Raw genomic sequence first — 20,203 nt, 5'->3', positions numbered from 1 at the left:
AGTATAAAGTATCTAGGTATTTCATAAAATGACAATATTTAGATTTAATATTAGAAATTATTATCATAAAAAAATTGTTATCTGCGTATTAAAAAAAAATATTAGTATACTCAAATCACTTACTCCAATTTAAAACAATGTTTATAAGTGCATGACTTATGAAATTATTGATTATTTGTATATATTTTAGGCGTTACCAATTGAAAGATGTCCACAATTCAGAGATCAACCACCAGGAAGTACTGCTACATACAACGGAAAGTGTTATATATTTTATAACCGTCAGCCAATGAACTTAAGAGACGCATTAGGTTTTTGTAGATCAAGAGGTGGTACATTAGTTGACGAAAGTAACCCCGCGTTACAAGGATTTGTCAGCTGGGAACTGTGGAGGAGACATAGGTAAGCTTAAATAAAGAAGTCTAATATACTGCAGGGTGATTCACCAAGATTTATCAAGCGCGCTCTTCCCCAATTTTTCCTTAGTAATAAATTTATTCGAATTCTGATTTTTTTTTTTTTAAATTTGTATACCATTAACTGAGTATTCTGTGGGGATGTCATATTTTTTTTTCAAATGAGAATTGCTGTTTAATTCTGCTAATTTATAAGCAAAAAACTTTTTTTTAATTTTATTGTTATAAATTGAAATTTGAATTAGTAATTTTTAAGTTATTTAACTTTGTGTATTAAGGATTATAAAATCCATGATAATGAGTTTGAAGATGTGAAAACCTTCATGACTTGAAAGTTATACTATTTAATACTAACCTTGTAATATTTCATAATTTAGAAAATTATTATAGATTCAAATGACTCAATATTAAATCATATCTTAAATATTTATAAAATTTTCTTTAAGGACCACTCTATTATTCTGAGTATATAAATTTTAACAACTTAGAAACAACTAAATTTTAATTTAGATTTAAAATAAATATCAACATTTAAAAAACAATCATCAGTTTAACAGTTAACAGAAAAATATATTTAAAAAAAATTAGTTTTTATAAACACGAAAACACTTTAAATAATTTAAAAATCTAAATATACAACATTATGGTTCTTAAATATAATTAAAAATTCAGAAAATCATAATTTAAATAAATTCATTATCAAAGTAAAATATCAGGGTGGGCTTACTTGATGAATCACCTCGATGTTGTTCAATATGTATGCATATACGGTTATACGAACACTTATGACTTATACAGTGAAAACTCTTAATAACGAAACTCTTTACATCGAAAAACTATATATGACGTTAATATTACATAATAATAGTTGGTTTACTATACAACTCATTAGTGAATTTATTCTCTATAGCGTATTAGTCACTCCCAATAATGAATTAATATTTTATGTTTCAAAATACAATTTACGCGTGTTATCGACTTATCGTAATATAAATTTTAAAAGTAAATCGGCATAAATGCCGAAATTTAAATGTATGATCATATTCTTTCATTATCTACTTTTATCATCATAATAATATACCGTTATAAAAAAATATTGACAGAGTAAACAAGTTTAAATAAAGATTTAAATTATTGTATAAAATATAATACCTACGTAAAATAATTATTAATATCTATATTTTAATAAAATAATAAATAATATGTAACTACTAAATAACTACTACTATAACTACTTATGCAATGTAAAAATAATAATTTATATGATAAATAATAAATAATAATACTTAGGTAGGTACATCATACCTTTATACATAAATAATTAAAATTTTGATATTTTAAGCTCTCTTTATAATGAAAACTGTATAACAAAAGGAATCTCTTGGTTCCTTCAGATTCGTCAAAAAAAGTTTTCACTGTATATGTGCATTATAATAACTCTATTAACCTCTCAATATTTAACTCCTGTGTCACGTTATTGCAGGAGTGATTCACAAAGTCAATATTGGATGGGTGCCGTGAGGGATGCTCATAACAAAAATAATTGGAAATGGCTAAACGGCGAAGATCAAACAGTATCGTTTTGGAGTTTACCCTCAAGCGGTTCTGAAACAACATCTATAAATGGAGGCGATTGCGCACGATTTGATGGTTCCAAAGGATGGTTATGGTCAGACACTAATTGCAATGCTCCGCTAAATTTCATTTGTCAACACCGTTCGTATTAATTTATTTTTAGTATAATTAAATAAATAACACGTACCTACAAATAAGTTGTAATTAATAAAGTTATTAAATATTAAATTTTTTTCTGGGGGTAGAACCGACTGCTTGTGGTAGGCCAGAGCAACCTCCAAATTCAACAATGATTGCTGAAAATTTCAATGTCGGTACTGCGGTCGAGTATTCTTGTGATGAGGGCCACTTATTGATTGGGCCATCCACTCGTACTTGTCTTGGAACAGGATTTTATAATGAATTTCCACCCGTGTGTAAACGTAAGTTAAAAAAAAGTATTTTTAATTAAGTTAATACTAATCCGTATTATTCGTTTACAGGAATTCAATGTGGTTTTCCTGCGGACATTTCAAACGGAAGTTATAAGCTAATCAATGGTACAGTCAACTACTTAAGCCAAGTACAATATACTTGCAATGAAGGATATAAAATAATTGGCAGAGACAGATTAATTTGTGATTTAGACGAAAGATGGGATGGTCCACCTCCAAAGTGTACAGGTAATATAAATAATTTTCTCATACATTTTGATTTTATAAAAATAATATCTTAAATTTATTTTTTATATAAAAGTCCAAAAATGCGATGATCCTCCTGTCATTTCTAATGGCGAATACCAGATGTCAAACAATGACAGTATTATCGGAACACTAGTAGAATATACATGTGTGTCTAGACGATTCCGTTTGGTCGGACCTAAACAACTAATATGCTTACCAAGTGGTCAATACGATAATAAGCCACCTTATTGTAAAGGTTAGTGTTGCAGTTATTTATAAATTCAGTCCAATAAACTATATTTATTATAATATTGAACGTGTAATATTTGCTATTCAGAAGAAACCAAAACACCGATTGTACCACCCGTGTTGGTGACTAAGACTGTATCGACTAGTACTGTTCCTAGTAGCCGAGCGCCACCTACTCCTAATCGTGAAAAACCACGTCCGTTCACAACCAAACCTACTTTATTAACGAAACCAGCTAACGATCAGGTATGATAATTGACTTTATTATGAATTCTACGATAAAGAAAAGTAGACACTTTCTTTGGGTTACAAATTTTAAGCAAGCTCGATATATATAGTTTATCCGAGATTATTAGTTCAAATCTGAAAATTCGGTGCTTTATCAACCGGAAACTAAGCGAATGTTACTTTCACTTCATTAGGACGATAGCGGCCAGACGTCATCCAATGTGGTAATTGCCTCAGCGCATCCGCATGACAACGAGATTCCGGATAGTGTTCACGTCCGAACAAACCCGAACGCGGCCAACATACCGTCTCAGGTGGAAAGCGAACACAAGATCGGCCCTAAACTAAATTTGGGTAAGCTAATACTAATTCGATGACGCAATAAACAATAAAAATTACAATATCTTTAATTTTTTTTTTCGTGTATGTTTAAACAGGAGCAATAATCGCGTTGGGTGTGTTCGGAGCGTTCGTGTTCCTGGCAGCAGTTGTAACCACAATCGTCATACTAGTGAAAAGGTAACGTGTTTTTTACTATGTGGTGTGCTGAAGCAGAGTAGGACTTAGGTTTAAAGAAAAATAAATATTTTGCGCGTCTGAAATCCTTGTGTGTCTGTGCGACTAACAACAAAAATCGCTTGTCGGCTGCTATATGTGGGCTGTTTTGTTTTTGTTTACAGCAATAGGAACCACAAACTTCCGTCCGGTGCGCATAACATGCCGTCCCGATGGTATACACTACTGGCAATGCCGTTCCCCGACCAGCAAGTCGGACGGCGTCAGTTCTCTAGGGCGTATAGAAGCCGAGCTGGCTATTTTTCTAACCCGTTATGACAATAACCGCGCACCGATAAACACACTATAATTTTTACGTGTACCAAAACAAAACAAAAACAAACCGTATACCTACCCGAAACCCATAAGTCTAAGGTACGACTGATATGTATCACCACAACGTTTTCTTATCGCACTGTTATTGTTATTAGTATCATCATTATTGTTGTTGTTGTTGTTGTTGTTGTCGTTGCATTGATCTCGTCCAACTATCGTATATAACAATATTGTATTAAGCCGCACCGTTTTGACGCACGACATGCTTCTGTTATTCGCACGCTTTATATTTAATATGGGAACGGCAGCACAGGATTATTGCAGTTTCGACGTTGGATCAGTTGATGACCACAGAGATTCACACTTATATTTTTTATACGATGGGGAATGGAGATGTATTATTTATCTCGCCAAAATGTAAAAAACTAAAAAGTTCGATTATCGCACGCCAAAAATAATATCGTACTCATGTTTTTAATAGTTATTATTGTTGATTATCTCAATCAAAGCAAAATATGGAATAGGTACAGTGGGAAACCCACATATTATTACCTATTATTCGTATTTCAACTTTATAATAATTACATTTTGTTATTAAACGAATAAAACCTTAAGCAGAAAAATTATTATTAATTCCATTTGTATCAATAAAAAAAATGTTAACTGTTACCAGTACAAGATTAAGTTTTTGATTTGGTAACAGAAATTTATCATATGGATATTTAAAATTTTGTAATAAAAAAATATCAGTATCAAAACATATATTGAACGTATAATATTAATGTAATATTAATATATTACTATGTATTATTATTTTGCTAGTGGTTATTTGAAATCTGAATGTGCCGAAAAACTTTGATCACCGCCACAACTCCCACAAGACTCAAAATGTTCACACTCATATAAAAAAATTAATTTGATGTGTACTAGGTATAAGTAGATATATTAATGCATGAACGATTGGATATTTTTTATTTACGTATTTTATTGGTACGTTTAATGAGGTTTACATAAACTATACTTATATTATGTTTCTTGACATCAAAAAATGAGTCAATATCTAATCTTTAGGGCCGTATTTACGACTAGGCCCGTGAGGCCCGGGCCTAGGGCGGCAAATTTTTGGGGGCTGCAAATTTTGTAAGAAATTGAAAAAAATAATCATATAAATATTTAATACATTTTTTTTTCTTGGGATAGGGGCGGCATATTTAAAAGGGCCTAGGGCGGCATCTGTTCTAAATCCGGCCCTGCAGTAATATTATGTAATAATAACATCGAGATTATTTTTGGCGTTAAACGAAAATCGGACTTTTTTTTTAACTGCCGGTCGTTAAGCGCATCACTTTCTTGGCCACAATACATAATAAACCGCGCAATAACTATATAAGTATATTAACGTGCAATTTTGTTTCCTTACGCACATCCGCAGGAATCGCAGTGCCAAACACTACCGTCACCGGGCGTCGCCGGACACTAACACGGTCGCCTCGCTGGACTCGTCCGGTTCCGAGAGCCGAGGCGGTCTGAACCGGTACTACAGGCAGGCGTGGGAGAACCTGCACCAGTCGGCCGCGTCACCCAAACACTCGCGGCCTCACCATCACCACCATCATCATCACGCGGGCGGCAGGCGCAAGGATATCGCGGCCGACGGATCGCCGCGCGTCGAGAGCATGCGCGACGGATCCGAGCTGGTCGTCAACGACGTGTACCACCCGCGGTCGACGGTCGGCCCGATGGACCACAACAAGAAATCGTCCCGACATCATCACCACCATCACCATCACCAGGGCAGGTCGGCCAACCGGTACTGATGACGGCGGGCGCGGACTGCAACTATATAGTTAATTACGGATGAGATTTCGACGTCGCACACGACTTGCACCGCGTGATAATAATATTATTATTATTTGCAACAGCGGCTGCTGACGTCGCCGTCGCGCGGTCATAATAATATTATAATATTATTTATATATACGCATTAAGTTAAACGTTAGTTGTTAGGCGTACGCCTACTCTTATTATTATATATATTATAGACTAATTATTATTGTACGCGGAGCGATTGTTTCGCTTTCGACAGCCGAACGACAGCTCGTTGTTTCGAATATTATTCACTCGTTTTTTTTTTTTTTTTTTTGGAAAACTAACGGTAGTGCTTATACATACGCCTATACGCATTTAGGTATACGATAATAATGATATTATATTATACTGGTATCATTTTTTTTCAATTTTATCGACTGAAGCAAAATACTCTGTTGGAAAAAAAATTGATGTACCTACCTACCTTATTTACAAATATCGAATATTGTTCTGTATTAATAAACATTTAAAGTTTAGACGAGTGGAGTACAGGCAGCGGACCACGAAATATTTCGCCGTGTACTCATCGTAGCCTCTAAACTTTAAATGCTTATAAATAAATGATGTTGAGTTTGCAAACGTTTTCAGTTTTCCGGAATAAATATTTTCAAAAATGTACATACTTTTCGTAATAATGAGTGTTTACAGCTGTTAAAAAAGCGCAAGGTAACGAACACACTCGTCTCTCTGCGATTCAACGTGTCACATTAACATTAACGGTTTCACATCCCTCCCTCAGTTTTATGAATACCAAAGACTTAAATAGGTAATATTATTTTTATTAATCACGAGACACCGAAAACAATAGTCAAAAATTATCGATCTGTCGTCCGAAGAAACTTGTTCTCCGAGTTATTTCCATTTTATATTTGTTTTTTTTTTTCAAAATAACACTTTTCGGGTGATTACTTTGATATTTGGTTGAAAATATTCGTGTAAAAGATAAACTATTATAGATATCTTTTGTACAATCAATTAGCAATGATTTTAAACTATCATTGAAGTTGGTTTCTAATAAATTTATTATTGATTTAAACAGATATCAAAGTGTTGGTGATTGGTTTATGAATACAAAATTGTACTTCAAATATAAAAGTCATTTATCATTATATACCAATTCAACCCCCCGAATTAAACGGTTTTTTATCATTTCATTTTTTAACTGATAGAATTTTTACATTGACATAAAGTTCATACCTAAGTCTAATTCGCATAATTCTAATTAGTTCAATAAACATATTCAAACAACAGTTAATTAATTTACATTTATATATGTTATCTTATACTGTAAAAAAATGCACTTTTACATTTAGGTTCTTTGGATAACTTTAATCCATAAATTTCTTAAATTGAATTGTAGAAAATATAGAATAACTAAAAAAAAATAAAAAAATTCTGTAAATAAAATATATAATATATACATTAGACATAAATGGAAAATATGGCAGTTAATAATTTTAGTAGAAAATCTAATATAATATACGTAGGTACCTATGTTCATTATTTAACTTTTATTTCTTCAAAATATCTACTTCAATACTAGAATCTTTGTAACATTTAGATAAATAACTCTTTAGCTATTGAAAAATTAAAAATTGTATCACTTTATTTTTCTATTTGTCCATTTCTATTATATTAGTACAGTATGTATAATATAATGTAGTTGATTCTCGTGCCTAAAAATTATTTTACTTGTAGAATATAAAAATACTATAATCAATGACTGACAGTTAAAAAAATGAAGCTTTAAGTTAATCGAAAAATTAAAATCCTCATTTTTAGTCTTTTTTTTATTTATAAGATCCCCTATTTTATATTTACCAAGCTTTGGACAGATAAATAATATATAATGATTTATTAATAATATGTATTATTTTTAATGTTACCTTTTTTGACGTTAAAATTTAAGTCAATAATGTTTAAGCTTAATTATTATCATTATACAATATTAATTATATATATTGTGAATTATTTATTTATTTATTTATAATATAATAATATAGATTTTCTTTTTCAAAAAATTAAATGTATCCATAGTAGGTATAATAATATGATATACTATGGTTATAACAAACATGTTCAATTAGATAATATGTTATTTAATGTTTCTTTTTTTTTATGTATTTAACAGAATTGTAAAAAATTTAAACATATTTTTACTGCCAAAGTTGATTGAGTTTATCTATATAAAAACATATTATTTTTATATTGTTTATCTTTAAATTATTTAAACAATTTAATTATTGAATTTTGTAAATATAGTAAACATAACCAAAGTATTGTAATATATTTTACTTATAAATTGTCCGTGTAAGTTATTCCTTGAAAAATATATCTGTTTTCACAAGTGTAACAGCTTATATAATATTCGGTAACCTATTATCATGTTGTGTAAGTAGTATTAATAGATTTTAAAGATAAACTTAATTTTATTTATTTAGTTGGTCAAGTTTCTTTTTCACAAATGACAGTTTACAATTATACGAGTGAATAATTTTAAATAATGGTAATCTGGAATTACTAATGTATTTTTATGTTATTAATGCATTTGCATATAATTATTACAATGCAAATTATTAGTAACTATGTAATAATTACAAAAATAAGAGAGTTAGCATATTTTAGAATTATTAAGCTAGGTACTCACATTGTACGTTTACCATATTTTTATTTTACTAATTAATAATTAATAATAGGTAAAAATGACTATGGTTAGTAATAAATTAGGCAATTTAAAAGACAAAAAACAGTTATGGTACATTGGTAAAAGAAAAATTTTTATTTATAAAATAATACTTACACAGTTATATCTTTAACCTATATTATAATACAACATTCAGACACAGATTTTTATGCCTAGCCAGTTGAGAACATAGCTATTGCTTATCATTACATAATGAATATTGGCAAAAAATGAAATAATTCATTAAAAATTATGTGACATTTATGTCTGGAGTTTGTATGATATTATGTTACAGAATAAATATATAAAGAAATTGTAAAAATTTAAAATTTTGAAACAAACAAATGTAGATTGTGAAACTTAAAAAATAAAAAAAAAACAAATATTTACTCTATGTATTTACTCTTATATATGTAAATTTGTTATTTATCAACACATAAAAAAAATTATTATAAACCTTCAATAAAAATATAATAAATTAATTTAAAGAATAAAAAATATAAGTAAAAATTATTTTAAATTAGAAATTATTTGTTTCTGAGCAATTTTACACACAGCATTAAAATTACTTTTTATATGAATACGCCAAAATGGAGATCGTCCCCAAACATAAGCTGGAAAGTTTGGACTTTCAACACCATGAAATATTCTAGCTACAGCTCGAGCGGTAAACTTACAATCAATGTAACTATTGAATATACGGTTAACATCTGACGCGATCCGGGTTTCATCAGTTTTATTTAAAACTATTTCATCCTAAAATAATCAAATTTAATTTAAGTAAATTCAGACATATAATTATGAGATTAAATAACATACATGATCTTTTTGAATAAGCATTGATAAATTGTCAATAGTAAAATACTCCCTCACAGAATTCTTTAATTTTTCACATAATTCTAAATTAATCTCATCACAACACTCAATAAAAGTAGATGTTGAAGATCTAAACAAAAAAAAATAATTCATAATGATAATAAAAATTAATAAAAGTAACAATGTAATATTTACTATACCTCATAAAAGTATCAAAACAATTTTGTAATTCAGAAAGTGATTTTGTTTCTTGCTGGTGCGATATACTATATAAATTGCAAAGAGTCGAATCTAATTGTTCTACGTCCATATTGCCTGGGGCTAATACTCTAAAGCCTAGACAATTAAATTCAACAGCCACTCCACTTTTATGAAATTTTCCATTAGCTACAAAAATAAACAAAATACATTATTTAAACATTAAAATATTGTATGAAACAAATTTCAAACACAATATAATTTTTGCAGGCTTGATTTAAGACATAAATGGGGGAATTGGGATAGAAGAGATAGTAAATTTTGTAAAAGTTTACCAGTTCAATATTTTGAATTTTCATTTAAATTAGATACAAAAGACCTAAGCACTAACAGGTGTTATTAAAACAATACCAGTAATGGGGTAGATGGCTTTTATAAAATATCTACTATGCCACATAATAGACAAAAATTGTGAGTAGATGGCACCAGGTGTAAACTTGGTTTGTTTAATAAAAACATTTTTTATTAAGTTTAGTATCAATACATAAGACCGATGAAAACTTACTGTTTGTCCACTCTAAGTTTTTTAGTTCTTTTTTAACAATACCACTATCCCATCCTATGGCAGAAGCTACTTCAAATATTGAAAATTCTAGCTGATTTGATGGTTTCCTAGAACTTCCTTTCAGAGCATAAGCAACAGCAAGAGGCGGACACTAAATATATTTAAGTGATTATTTACATATAAATTATTAAAAAAATTGTATTCATTTTATATGGTATGGTATTGTTACTAAAAAATTTACTTACAGTCTTTGATAGTTGCTTTAAAAATAATGGTCCTTTATAACTTGTTATTTTACAAAAAATATAAGATAATGGCAAATTTTTTACCAATTTCTTAGTATTTAATTCAAGGTAACATAATAGTGTCTGAATATTTTCTTGTTTCATATCTAAAGTGGAAACAGTATCTTCTACTTCAAAGGCTACTTCGTGTTTAGTGCATTCATTTTCATTACATTTACATTTTACAAACACTCTTTCAAGTAATTTTCGAATGGATGCACGGTCAACAGAATTTGAGTATATATGACGACTTAATTCAGCAATATCATTCCCCTTAAAGAACATTAATGTTTTATAAAACTATAAATATAAGGTATAACTAAATAGAAATTGTACTTCGGATTCCAAAAACATATGACAATGTGCCACATTTCCATCACGCCCAGCACGGCCAATTTCTTGTACATAACTTTCTAAGCTTTTAGCCATATTATAATGTATAATACCCTGCAGATCAGCCTTATTTATTCCCATGCCAAAAGCAACAGTAGCCACAACAATTTTAAGTTGACCTACATAATAATAATAATATAATTTAATTATTATAATTTGTTTACAAGTTAATATCTAAATTCTATTACCATCCATAAAATACTTTTGTGTACGTTTCCTCTTGGCTGCAGTTAACCCTGCATGATATGGCTCAGCAATTTGAGATAACTGACCTCTTTTACCGTTAGAAGTATGTTGTGACTAATTAATACATACACACACATATAAATATATATACATACATATTATATACAATTTATTTTAAATTTATATATAAAATATTACTTGAAAAGTAGTTCTAATAAATGAAGCAATTCGTTCACATTCTTCTCGCCTAATACAATAAATAATTATTGATCTACAATTTTTAAAACGATTTCCATTCAGTAAGTTGATTAAGGCTTTATCACGATCTTTATCTCTCGACACACTCAACATGAGATTATCAGGTAAAGGAGTATCTTTAATTATCGAATTTGGATCATTATCCAACATCAATTCACTAGCAATACTTGAAACAGTAGAAACAGTCGCGGTTGCAGTTAAACCCAAAAATGTTTTAACACCAAATTTTTCTCTTAATACCTAAAATGAAAAATTCAATAAAAATTCTTAAAATTAAATTTATATTGAATATATATAGTACTTGACAAATCATGAGATACGATGGTCTAAAATTGTGAGACCATTGAGAAAGACAATGGGCTTCATCTAGACACACAAATGCAATAGGAGGCAGTTTCGATAACCAATCTGTATTAAAGCCAGAAACAATAGCTTCAGGTGATACTAAAAGTATTGACAGCTCTCCTTTAGTTAGTTGTTCTATAATAATATCCCGTTCTTTTGGAGTCTGATTATTATGCAAACATGCTATATTTACTGCACTTATTCCACCAACCTTAAACATTTTTTTACATTTTTAAAAACTCTTCACTTAATATCAATATGTAATTGATTAAAATATTACTTGATCTTCCATCAATGATATGAGAGGAGAAATGACTAATGTGATACATTTGGATTTTTTTCCATACAGATATGCAGGTAATTGGTAACACAATGATTTACCAGAGCCTGTTGATAATGTGACTAGAGTTGAAAGGCCCGAAAGAATTCTCATTATTGCTTTTTCTTGACCGGGGCGAAATTCGGTATGACCAAACAGTTTTAAAACTTCAAAAACTTCATCTGGAGTGTCTGGTATTATTTAATAAAATAAAATTATACAAAAATATAAAAGTATATATTGCATAAAAAAATAAATACCAATTATATTATTATCTTCAAGAAGTTGATAAACTGGAGAAATATTTTCTGACTTAGAAGTATCTTCTAAAATTGGAGGGTACTCTATTGAATGGTTCTAAAAAAGTTATTATTATTAATATACAAAGTTAAAATTTGTATTTAATTTAATGAAAAATCATATACCTGATCTTTTGATTCCCGAGCCCATTTTTTACAATGAACTTTTTCTTTTTTTTCAAGAGCTAATTGTTCAGCTTCTTCAAGAGTAAGATATGGACTGTCCTCTTCGCCAATTTCTTCCAAAGGAATTAATTCATTACCTATAAAAAATAACAATAATAATAGGTAATTATTATTGTTATACTTAACATAAAAAAAAATACTTTAAACTTATTATCAAGACTTACTTTTGATACAATTTTTAGAATAATGCCCAATATCTCCACATTTAAAACATTTTTGTAATGTTGTTCGATCTGTGGCTGAGAAATCCCCACCAAGTTCTTTCTTTCTATTTTTCCACTGTTTTTTTTTATAAGTAGTAGTTTTAACTGATCGTTTGCCACGACTATAAATTTTTCTTTTCATATCTAATTTTACAAAGTTTTCACTAGCTTTACCATTAGAAATTTTTGCTTCTAATATTACTTTTTTTCGATCGTCTTTAGTTGATAACTTAACACTGTCATGATCATGAATTTTTGATACTTTCGATTGTATTGTACATTCTTCAAATTCTTCATCAGAATTGTAACGTTTTTTTGAGCTCCTAGAAATTTCATTATCTTCAAGTTTAGTTTCCTGATTAATATTATTTTGACTATCACTAAATTCTTGAGCTTTAATTCTTTGAGATGAATATAATGGAATATCTTGTGTTTCATTATCACTTTCATAGACAATATCTGTATCACTTTCAATTTCTTTTGTTTGTTTAAAATCAGGCTGAACATTGGTTAAATTAGTTATTTTAGAATTATTTTCATTACACCTTTCCAGCCAACCTTCATCTAATTTTCTATTTACTGTCATCATTTTAGGAGATGCTTGAGAACTAATAATCGATTTTTGCAATAAGCTTAAAGGTTGAGGTGTATAACTAGAGATATTAGAAATTTGAATTGTACTGTTTATTAATGTATTAGATTCTGCAGTATTAACAGATAAATTAGAATCATCGTGAAATGCGCTGTCCTCTTGTGTGTTAGAATCATTAGAGATTATGTTGGTTGAATTGTCAGATACATTTTGAGAACAATCAAGTTCACTAGTTTTCTTTTTTACAATACTTTTTCGAGGATTTCTTTTCTTAAAATCACAACCATCAAATAATTTCTTTGAAAATTTTACAGAAATGCTGTTTTCAGTGTGCTTATTTAAAATTGGTTTTTCAGACTTAGGCTTATTATTCAAATGTTTACCCCAAACTGATGGCTTATTAATATCAACAGATGGATCATCATTAACTGGTTTATTTACTTGTGTCTGATCATTAATATTGCTGAGAAATAATGTTTCATCAATTGTGGAATCATCTGCATCATCTAGTCCATCAATCAAAGTTTTTTCAAGTAAAGACGTTTTAATTTTCCAGTACATTTTGTAGGCATGTCGCACTTTTTGTTCAGCTAACTTTATATCTTCCTAAAATGAAAGGATTATTTTTAAATGTTAACAACTTTTACAATATTTATAATATTAGTATAATTTTACTATTGTTATTACCTTTCTGGGATTTCGACTGTTAACCTTGATAAATTCATTTTCCCATTTCTTCACAATAAATTTATACTTTAAATATGGATCGCTTATTTCCATAATTTATAAATGTATTATTCAATATTCTCATTAAAGGAATAGGTACTGTGTATTATTATTGTTCTAGGATTATAATCAGTTAGCAGACAACCGTCACATGATAGGTCATTAAAGTTAAAAAGTAAAAACTGTAGTAAACTATTAAAGTAAATAGTAAATAATAACTAAAAAGTATATACTTTATACTAAAACTAAACAGTAAATGTCTAATTAATAACTAAAATTCAGTTGTCAGTTTTTTTGAGTTTTGAAAGGCGCAGTATGACCAAATTTTGAATATTGATAACGCAACACATTATCATGCGATATGATACACAACCACCTCTTTCAAAGTCAAGCTGATATCAGAGAAATATAAAAATATAAAATATAACAATTCATATTATTCAACATAATATTAATAATATTATATTGTCAAGGTTTTGATGGTTCTTATTAGTTATATTTTACTTCTTAATCTTAAATGCTATTGGTCAGAATCGACTGTTGAATCAGTAAACTTGATTGTCAAACCATAATCCATTAATAGAAAGTATGAAGTATCCTATTATGTATCATAATTATAATAATATAAATAATACATTAATGCCTATAAAGAGAACGCCACTCCTGCATGACGTGTTATTTCCTTGTCTGCGTTTTACATACATATTATTACATCGAATTTTCGTTCAGCAATTCAATTTTATACTGTTGGCTTTAATAATAGAGTAAATTTACCTATCATTAAAGGTAATAATATTATTTAAAGCATTGAATAACCTTTTGTTGATAATTTAATTTTTAAATGTTATAGTTATGTAAAATATTTAAACTTTAAGTCTTTTAACTCACTTATAAATTAAAATATCAATAAAAACCTATGAGACGCCCTAGTTACTATTATTCTCTTTAAATTTGTCACTAAGTAAATTTACATTGTTATTAAAGCGAATAGCATAAAATTGATTTTGCTGAACGTAAATTTATTTTGTTAGTGGTAGTAGTTTCATAGATTAAACAATTTCTGTGATTCAATAATTTTCACTCTATAGTAATAGAAGTTAGAAGATCAAATATGTCTATAAAACCGTGGTCGTGATTGGTGTGATCAATATTAAGTTTTAAATCACAGACTATGATAATATATAACTTAGTTCGTCTTTTAAATATTCCTTTACATTATTTATTATGAATATTTTATTAGTTATTAGTTTATAGTTTATTACCATTTACAGTAAACGTAGGTATACACAACCAGGTTATTATTATTTATTTCATTAATACCTATCTATTTTTTAAATTCAGTATATCATAGTAAATAAAAGAATTAAAATATCCAAGTGGTACCTATTCAAATCGCGAATATTGAGAACCGTAGTCTGTAGAACATAGATATCATGTATACATGAGTAATACATTATTAATAAAAATCATAAAGCCGTCATGACTTATAAACAAATTTAGAAGTCTAGAACCATAGGATAGAATAAATTATTTTATTTTATCTGTTTTGTAATAAAACAAGTCATCAACAAAAGCCATGATTTAAATTGTATTCAACCAGTTTCATTTTTGTCATATTAGTATGCTCCTAATTTAAACCATTAGGTAGTAAAAATACTAGTATTAATAGTATTACACAACTATAAAATATTGTCTACCTATGCACTGTTATTTTGGTATATTTTTAGTTGAACAACTTATCAGGAACAGTGTAATTTAACAAATTTAATAATTTCATATAATTATCTATAATTAATTAAAACTAATCTATTTTAGTGAATCCAAAAAGTCACATTCAAAAATATTATAATGAACGATACTTCTCCTTATGTATAAAATTATAGACTACATTCTGATCTAAAACTATAAACTATTAATGATAAAATTAAATTCTTTAATAAGACTTTACAACTCATTAGGTTCACATGTAAATAATCTCATAAAAAATTTGGCCTCAGTTACTATACCAGATAATACCCCAAGATGCTTGAAGCTTAAGTTGTGTCAAGATATTTAAAATAATAAATAATCAGGTTGTAATTAATGAGTGTTAACAATGAGTGGCTTATTTTTTCAAATTGTTTTTTCCCCATGTCATTTTTACTTGTAGCAAATATTCTTATTATGTCATAGATACAAATTGTTTATTAAAAATATATCATTTGATAAAAATTGTGTTTTTTGTTTAAACATTAGATTTTATCAACATTTAATTTTTATAAATTTTTAACTCTAAGGCATTTAAATTTATAATTATTATCAATTAAAATACCTAAGGAATTTACAATTTCGTAGTATGAGAATAAGATACCTTCCTATTATGGTATTGTAACAATAATTTTTTGAGCAAAGTTATAACATTTTTTATCCGACTTAATATGTATTCCATGTAAGCCCCTAAATAATTATTATTTATTTAATTATTTATATCCTATAAATCCATGGAGCTTTATAAAATTAATTTTATTCAATTTATCTTGGTAAACTTTATTACGTCTGTATAATATAATATAATATATAGTAATCTGTAGTCTCATTTTTACTATGAATTACTCAATTCTATGCCTTTGTCTAGTCCCTTTAAGGCCTAGTGTTTATCTGAAACTAACTGCTTAATTTGATATTTTTTTAATACATACAATAAAATATTTTAAAAATTATTAAATATACAATACTAAATCAAATAATATTTTGAACGAATTACTACAATTGCTTTAGCAACATTGAAATTTTACTATTTAGTACCTACTACTGGCCATAGCTATAAATGTAAATAAATATTCCATGGAAGTGTAGTCAATAGGTATTATATAACTTCTAATACATCAATCGTTCAAATAAAGTTAATAAGCTCGATATTATGTTAAAATATTAATAACTAAAGTTAATCACGACTGTTATAACATCATGCATTACTTATAATACATTAATGTCCAACACTAACAATATCTAGTAGCTCTCTAGTAAATGGTCAGTTGTACTCTAAACTTCACCAAATAATTACTTAATAAACAACATTACACATAAATGGGTTTATGTTACCATATGTTCATATTCTAATGGTTTATATTTTATTTGTCTTTGCTAATGGCTCTAGAAATTTAAAAGTATTGATTCAAACATCATGTTGTAATTGTGGATATATTCTTCAATAGATATGGCACTCAGCGTCCCACTCATAGTATTTCTGGCTTTAATTAAATAATATTTAATATAACACACCAGAATTTTATGCCAATATATATATATATATATATTATGTCCAATGTCCTTGTATGTGTATACAAGATGTAAGAGTGTTTAGCCTTAACAAATATGTACTACTAAATTATACACACTTGACACAATTAAAAAATCAGTAAAAAAACATAGTTATTACTCATTACTCATTACTATAATAATTATTACATTAATACTTTCAAATTATATTTAAATTTAATATAAAAGCTTTAGAATTAACTTAGCATGAAAATGGGATATTTTATAGTAATGAATTAATTGCCAATAGGACACATTTGAAATACAAAAATTGTCATATTATTAAATGATAATAATCAGTAATAAATAAAAAAAATTTTGTTTTATAATTCTAAAATAATAAGTATTCATTTTTCACAGTTCAATTTAATACTTTTGTTATAAGTCTTAAAGACACTTGAATAAGAGAGGGCTATACTTCAAATCATAATAGTATGCTTAAAAATAAAATGAAAAATTAATGAAATAGTACACATGGAAATAGGTACAAAATAGATAAAAATGAATAATAAAACTATTAGAATTAGCTCTTTTAAAATTTAACATTAAGCAGGTACAAAAATGGTAAATAAGGATATAAAACTAGGAATCTTAATAAGGTGTAGCCCACTCCAGTATGTATATCATAATGAAGAAATAGAAACTTTGTGCCAATCACGTTTTTCTAGAAAATGGCCAATGCAATCGTTTTTGGGTTCCACTACTGCTCACGGTTGATGAAGACGATGAAGATGAGTTTGAGCGTAAATTATGAGACATAGAACTGGCGGATGAACATGAGCTAAGACTGCTAGTAGATACTTGGCCTCCGTTGGAAAACATATCCATTACACTAGGCCTATTCTTATCGCGACTGTTCTTGTCAAAAGATTCTAAACAAAGAAAATTAAATACTTTTACTGAGTAATTTAAGATTAATAAAATCATGTTTACATTTTTAAATGAAATGTCTAGTTAAGTATAGCAAGCATTAAAGTTGATTTTGTATAATCCCACAATGCAGGGTTTAGGTTTTAATGTATAAAATACAAATTGAATATCTTTAGTTTTTTTTTTTTTAATTGAATTAATTAAGTTGATATTGGAAAATAACATGAAAATTTAAAGATTTGAATATTAGTTCAAACATTTACACTACTTAAATTTAGACATTTCATTACCTAGACGAGCAATATTTAGAGATATAAATTTGTTGAGTAAATTTACCTAACAGTGGAGTTTCATCATAAAGTGATCCTTGTCGCTCTGGTTTAACAAATGAATGCCTGTTAGTTTCTAGCAATTGTACTTCCATGACATTTTCAGCTGCTTTTTTCCACCTAAGAAAAGAAATGGATTCAATTTAAAAATCCTCTCTTGATCATATGAATATACTTTACTTGTAATGTTCTTTGGTATGTTGTACTAAATATTTCAACCAATTACCCTTCTCTTCACCATTTTCCACTGAAAATATAAATGATACTGTTCGCTTTTCAGATTCATTAGATATTTCAATTTCATTATTAGTCTTTAGTGCTCGAATTACTGTATTCTAGAAGAAACAAAACAAAATATTATAATACTATATTAGCATACACTCGTCACATATTGTGAATCAAAAAAATAAAAATTATTAACCGATGGTTAAAGTTTATAAGAATTATGTCAATAAATTATTAAAATATATCAATTTATAAATAATAAAAAAAATCATTGATGTTGGACAATGATTAACTATAATATTACAAAATATGATTACTTTTACTATAAAATTTTTTTCACAGTAAAATAAGAGTTATTTTTACATAAAATTAACCTTTTGGTCAAGATTAGGGACACATGTAGTGACCAAAAATCGCTACACTTACAACAATCTGAACACTAAAAATCCATATAATCTAAACATTTCTTTTAAACCTCCAATTTCATTGAAATCTAATTATTATAAAACATTTGTGTTAGGTAATTCAAAACTTTTATACATTTCACAACATGATTTTTACACTACAATGTCTTCGTGTGAATATTTTGAATTTAATTCAATGTTGTAATTTGGTTTTTAATAATAATTATTGATGTGTATAAAATATGTTTTAACTCTTAAGTGAAATAAACCGTTTTTGGTCTAAGTAACTATCTAAAATTTAGATTCTTTAGATTCTAAATCGACATTTTATTTAACAATCAATAATTGATAATTTATAGTTATATCATTTATATTTTAAGAAAAGTCCTTTATTCAAATAGTACATCAGATATAGAGAAATCAAAGAAAATGAAAGTTTTTAAATGAAGTCTTAACCTGAAAAACTTTTAGATAACTTAGAAAAATATGATAATGATTATAAGTTCTAGAATGTTTATTAAATATTTTATTTTGGTGTATATGAACACCAAAAATATAAATAAGTTATTTGAGTACAAAACCCTGCTTTTAGTAATAGAAAATCGAAATTATACATATTAAGTTGAAATTATAAAAGTTATTTTATATACTGTATTCGTCGATCGATTATAGAAGTTATTTGGCTTATTATTATTTCTATAACGATCACATTGATTAACATAGTATTATACCTTATCAACGCGAAATGAATTTCGTGGTGGTTGAGATTTTGCTTCTTCTGCTGTTGACCATATAGATAGTTCAAATGCTTGAAGTCTGGCCCATGAGGAACATGATTCATTTCGTGGCCGTACACACCCTGAATATACCGGAGACGATATACATTGGGGCTGTGCAGCCAACCGACAACAAAAATGACCGAATAGAGGTAACTGGTTATTACGGTTTTCTGCTAGTATAAAATCATAAAACCATTATTAATTACTAAAAATATAATATATATTTTCGACTATCCTATTATTGCGTTTTCATGTTTTACTTACGAGTGCTCTCGATTTTCATATCGTGCGTATGTACTCTATCATCTACTTCTTCTAAAGTCAGTTTGGCTGACGCCATTAGTTCAAAATTAGGTCCACTGAAAATTTGTTATAATGCACTTTTATACAGATTACTGAATTAAAAATTTCAACGT

At 27.9% G+C, this 20,203-nt stretch overlaps 3 protein-coding genes across 7 annotated transcripts in view; 1 reads left to right on the top strand and 2 right to left on the bottom strand.

Annotated features, from left to right (window-relative positions):
• The window catches only part of LOC114128593 (sushi, von Willebrand factor type A, EGF and pentraxin domain-containing protein 1), a 29,815-nt gene extending 23,097 nt beyond the window's left edge, over positions 1-6,718 (top strand). Inside the window, exons 5-13 of the mRNA XM_027993139.2 lie at positions 191-402; positions 1,900-2,132; positions 2,237-2,413; positions 2,474-2,653; positions 2,727-2,909; positions 2,991-3,148; positions 3,325-3,484; positions 3,568-3,649; positions 5,394-6,718. Coding sequence (XP_027848940.2) covers positions 191-402; positions 1,900-2,132; positions 2,237-2,413; positions 2,474-2,653; positions 2,727-2,909; positions 2,991-3,148; positions 3,325-3,484; positions 3,568-3,649; positions 5,394-5,778 — 1,770 coding nt within the window. The 3' untranslated portion in view covers positions 5,779-6,718. The remainder of the gene's footprint in view (positions 1-190; positions 403-1,899; positions 2,133-2,236; positions 2,414-2,473; positions 2,654-2,726; positions 2,910-2,990; positions 3,149-3,324; positions 3,485-3,567; positions 3,650-5,393) is intronic.
• Positions 6,719-8,586: 1,868 nt separating this feature from the next.
• Positions 8,587-14,182, bottom strand: LOC114128597 (ATP-dependent DNA helicase Q4). Its single transcript, XM_027993147.2, has 14 exons — positions 13,845-14,182; positions 12,527-13,763; positions 12,303-12,439; positions 12,138-12,234; positions 11,839-12,068; positions 11,515-11,769; positions 11,154-11,453; positions 10,958-11,069; positions 10,713-10,888; positions 10,338-10,649; positions 10,093-10,243; positions 9,530-9,716; positions 9,333-9,459; positions 8,587-9,269 (listed from the first exon to the last, which is right to left on the bottom strand). Exons 1-14 carry the CDS (start codon positions 13,935-13,937, stop codon positions 9,024-9,026), a joined length of 3,660 nt encoding a protein of 1,219 aa, XP_027848948.2. The 5' UTR covers positions 13,938-14,182; the 3' UTR covers positions 8,587-9,023.
• A 3,379-nt stretch (positions 14,183-17,561) lies between these two features.
• The window catches only part of LOC114128595 (rhotekin-like), a 40,402-nt gene continuing 37,760 nt past the window's right edge, over positions 17,562-20,203 (bottom strand). For 4 of the 5 annotated variants that reach the window (XM_027993144.2, XM_027993142.2, XM_027993145.2 and 1 more), the window contains 5 exons: positions 20,052-20,146; positions 19,740-19,960; positions 18,560-18,714; positions 18,387-18,499; positions 17,562-18,052 (listed from right to left, as the gene is read on the bottom strand). In XM_027993144.2, coding sequence (XP_027848945.2) covers positions 17,835-18,052; positions 18,387-18,499; positions 18,560-18,714; positions 19,740-19,960; positions 20,052-20,146 — 802 coding nt within the window. In that variant the 3' untranslated portion in view covers positions 17,562-17,834. The remainder of the gene's footprint in view (positions 18,053-18,386; positions 18,500-18,559; positions 18,715-19,739; positions 19,961-20,051; positions 20,147-20,203) is intronic. The other variant, XM_027993143.2, reaches the window with a different exon arrangement.

This window comes from Aphis gossypii, chromosome 1 (genome assembly GCF_020184175.1).
Source record: "Aphis gossypii isolate Hap1 chromosome 1, ASM2018417v2, whole genome shotgun sequence".
Lineage (NCBI taxonomy): Eukaryota > Metazoa > Arthropoda > Insecta > Hemiptera > Aphididae > Aphis > Aphis gossypii.
This window is presented reverse-complemented; position numbering and strand designations above follow the sequence as displayed.